This window comes from Corticium candelabrum, chromosome 19 (assembly GCF_963422355.1).
Source record: "Corticium candelabrum chromosome 19, ooCorCand1.1, whole genome shotgun sequence".
In the NCBI taxonomy this organism is placed as follows: domain Eukaryota; kingdom Metazoa; phylum Porifera; class Homoscleromorpha; order Homosclerophorida; family Plakinidae; genus Corticium; species Corticium candelabrum.
This window is the reverse complement of record NC_085103.1, coordinates 6,025,609-6,028,108: the sequence shown is the minus strand read 5'-3', so window position 1 is coordinate 6,028,108 and position 2,500 is coordinate 6,025,609. Positions and strand designations below refer to the sequence as shown.

At 39.3% G+C, this 2,500-nt stretch overlaps 2 protein-coding genes across 2 annotated transcripts in view; one reads left to right on the top strand and one right to left on the bottom strand.

Annotated features, from left to right (window-relative positions):
- Window positions 1-1,376, bottom strand: part of LOC134194751 (GDP-fucose protein O-fucosyltransferase 2-like) — a 4,568-nt gene extending 3,192 nt beyond the window's left edge. Inside the window, exons 1-2 of the mRNA XM_062663704.1 lie at window positions 1,221-1,376; window positions 1-113 (exon numbers count right to left, since the gene is read on the bottom strand). The exon at window positions 1-113 is cut by the window's left edge and continues 129 nt beyond it. Of these exons, the coding sequence (XP_062519688.1) occupies window positions 1-113; window positions 1,221-1,368 (261 nt within the window). The 5' untranslated portion in view covers window positions 1,369-1,376. The remainder of the gene's footprint in view (window positions 114-1,220) is intronic.
- Window positions 1,377-1,431: 55 nt separating this feature from the next.
- Window positions 1,432-2,500, top strand: part of LOC134194693 (xanthine dehydrogenase/oxidase-like) — a 4,471-nt gene continuing 3,402 nt past the window's right edge. Inside the window, exons 1-2 of the mRNA XM_062663635.1 lie at window positions 1,432-1,579; window positions 1,640-1,979. Coding sequence (XP_062519619.1) covers window positions 1,533-1,579; window positions 1,640-1,979 — 387 coding nt within the window. The 5' untranslated portion in view covers window positions 1,432-1,532. The remainder of the gene's footprint in view (window positions 1,580-1,639; window positions 1,980-2,500) is intronic.

Genomic DNA, 2,500 nt, shown 5'->3' with positions numbered 1-2,500 from the left:
ATGATAGAGATGTGGCCAAGCAGGCAGCACCAGCACCCACGCGGGATCCTTCTCTCTAAGCCTCTTGACAGTATTAGCAGCTCGAAGGTAAACATCGCGTCGTAAGTTAAATCCTAGATGCATGAACATGTTTACTAGCACACAAATTGTATAATAAAACCTCAAATATTTCATAACTTTTTATTTTTTAATATATAATTTATATTTATATATTGATTATAATTTTTATAATATTTTTAAAAAATTTATAATTAATTTCATAAATAATTATATTGATATTAATATTATGATATAAATTGTATTGATAATGTCATGCTCAACCAGATCAGTCTGGTTTCTAAAGTCTATTACAAGTACCGGAAGCAAATCCTGCTTCAGAAGTACTTAGACCATCACGGCTGTCTAGAAAGAAGACATGACTTTACGAAGGATCCGAGTAGATCCCAGAAGCACTGTTTCTGTAAGTGCTGCAGGTTGTGATGACCTGCAATAATGTCCAGCCACCGTGCAATACCTGCGTGCACTGTGCCCAAACCTCCCAAGACCACCGGAACCACCAGTGTTCGACAATGCCACATGCGGCTTATCTCCACTCGCAAGTTGCTGTACTTCGCCAACTTCTCAGCACGTTTCTTGCCAATGTTGCCGTCAGCAGGACAGCTGATATCAATAAGAAGACAAGTGTTTGTCTTCCTATTTCTGAGACAGATGTCTGGATGATTGGCTTTGATCTTCCTGGCACTGGGGATGGTGATATCCCACATCATAGTAATGTCATCCGTCTCCACAAGCCTATCAGGATGATGCCGGTACCATCTGCTCTCCACTGGAACCCCAAAATGGCGACAAACATCCCAGTGAATGATGGAGGCCACCTGATTGTGTCGATCAGTGTAGTCCGTCGGTGCCAAAGCACTACAGCCTGCTTATTATAATATAAATTATATTGATATTAATATTATAATATAAATTGTATTGATATTAATATTATGATATAAATTGCATTGATATTAATATTCTATTTAGTTTCATATATATTTATTTATTTTATACCTTTAATATATTTTATAAATTAATCAATTAATTATGCAATGTTTTATAACTTTTTACAATTTCTATAATTTTTATTTCTACTCTGTTTTACTACTGCTAAATATCACAATCTATGTAACCCAATGTTATATAAGCCACTGTGTGATGTATGTTGCACGTCTGTCCACCTTCTCCCGGATTGACGTCGTAAATAAAGTATTTCTTCTCTAATCGTGGCTTTGCACTGCCCGCTATAATCTGCTCCGAATAGGAACCGAACACCAACGCCTCCTGGAGCAACGCCACAACAACCGCCGTCAGCACAAAGCACGCCATTGTGTAGATGCCCACGTGTATACGGGCCTTCAAATGTATACAAACGCGATTAATGGTCTGGGACTACGAGGCTCTGCTTTCTAAATTTCCTATTTTTGTGAAGTTAAAGTAGAGATCGTCTACTTCAGTTGACGCTTTGTTTACTGAAGTTTGAGTTCATCAGTATGGCTCAGTTACAGGCCGGTTTCTGCTGTCCTCGGTGCAATACTCGGTGCTTTTGTCTAAAAAGTCGCTCCACGCTCGTTTATAATGCCGTTTTGCACTTGTACAGCCTTCTTCCGCAGTTGGGAAAACTAGGACGAGGCGTTTACTCAGGAAACTGTACTGGTTGTGGCCATCGGATTCGATTTCGTGCTTCCATTGAGACGGAGTCACGTGACGTAGGCGTGGATCTAGACCCTGTTGGCACGGTGACCTTTTTCGTGAATGGAATTGGGTATCAACTCCCGGATGTTGATCCGGTTGTGACGCTCAATGATTGGCTGAAAGAGCAGCCGGATCTGAAGGGGACGAAGCACATGTGTCAGGAAGGTGGTTGCGGTGCTTGCATTGTGGCTCTGACACGACATGATCCGAGACAAGAGAAAGACATCACGATTGCGATCAACTCTGTATGAAAAAATATTTTTGTATTAATTAATTATATATTTTGTAATTTATTAATTAACGTCTTAATTATATGTTTGAAACGATGATACGAGCATGTGAATGAATGAACGATTGAATATATGTATGTGCATGTGTATGTATGTATGTGTGTCCTGTGTGTGTGTGTGTGTGTGTGTGTGTGTGTGTGTGTGTGTGTCTGTGTGTGTCTGTGTGTCTGTGTATGTGTCTGTGTATGTGTCTGTGTGCATGGGTGTGTGCGTGTGTGTGTGTGTGTGTGTGTGTGTGTGTGTGTGTGTGTGTGTGTGTGTATGTGTGTGTGTGTGTGTGTGTGTTTATATCCATCATGTCCATTATGTATGTATATATGTATGTATGTATGTATGTATGTACATCAATTATTAGGTTTCATAGTACATTGTGAGTTGTGTATTTGATGTAATTTTTGGCACATTTTTATTGTAGTCTTACAGGCTCTTATAATACAAGAATGTGTACATGTATGTATGTACATATGTATGTATGT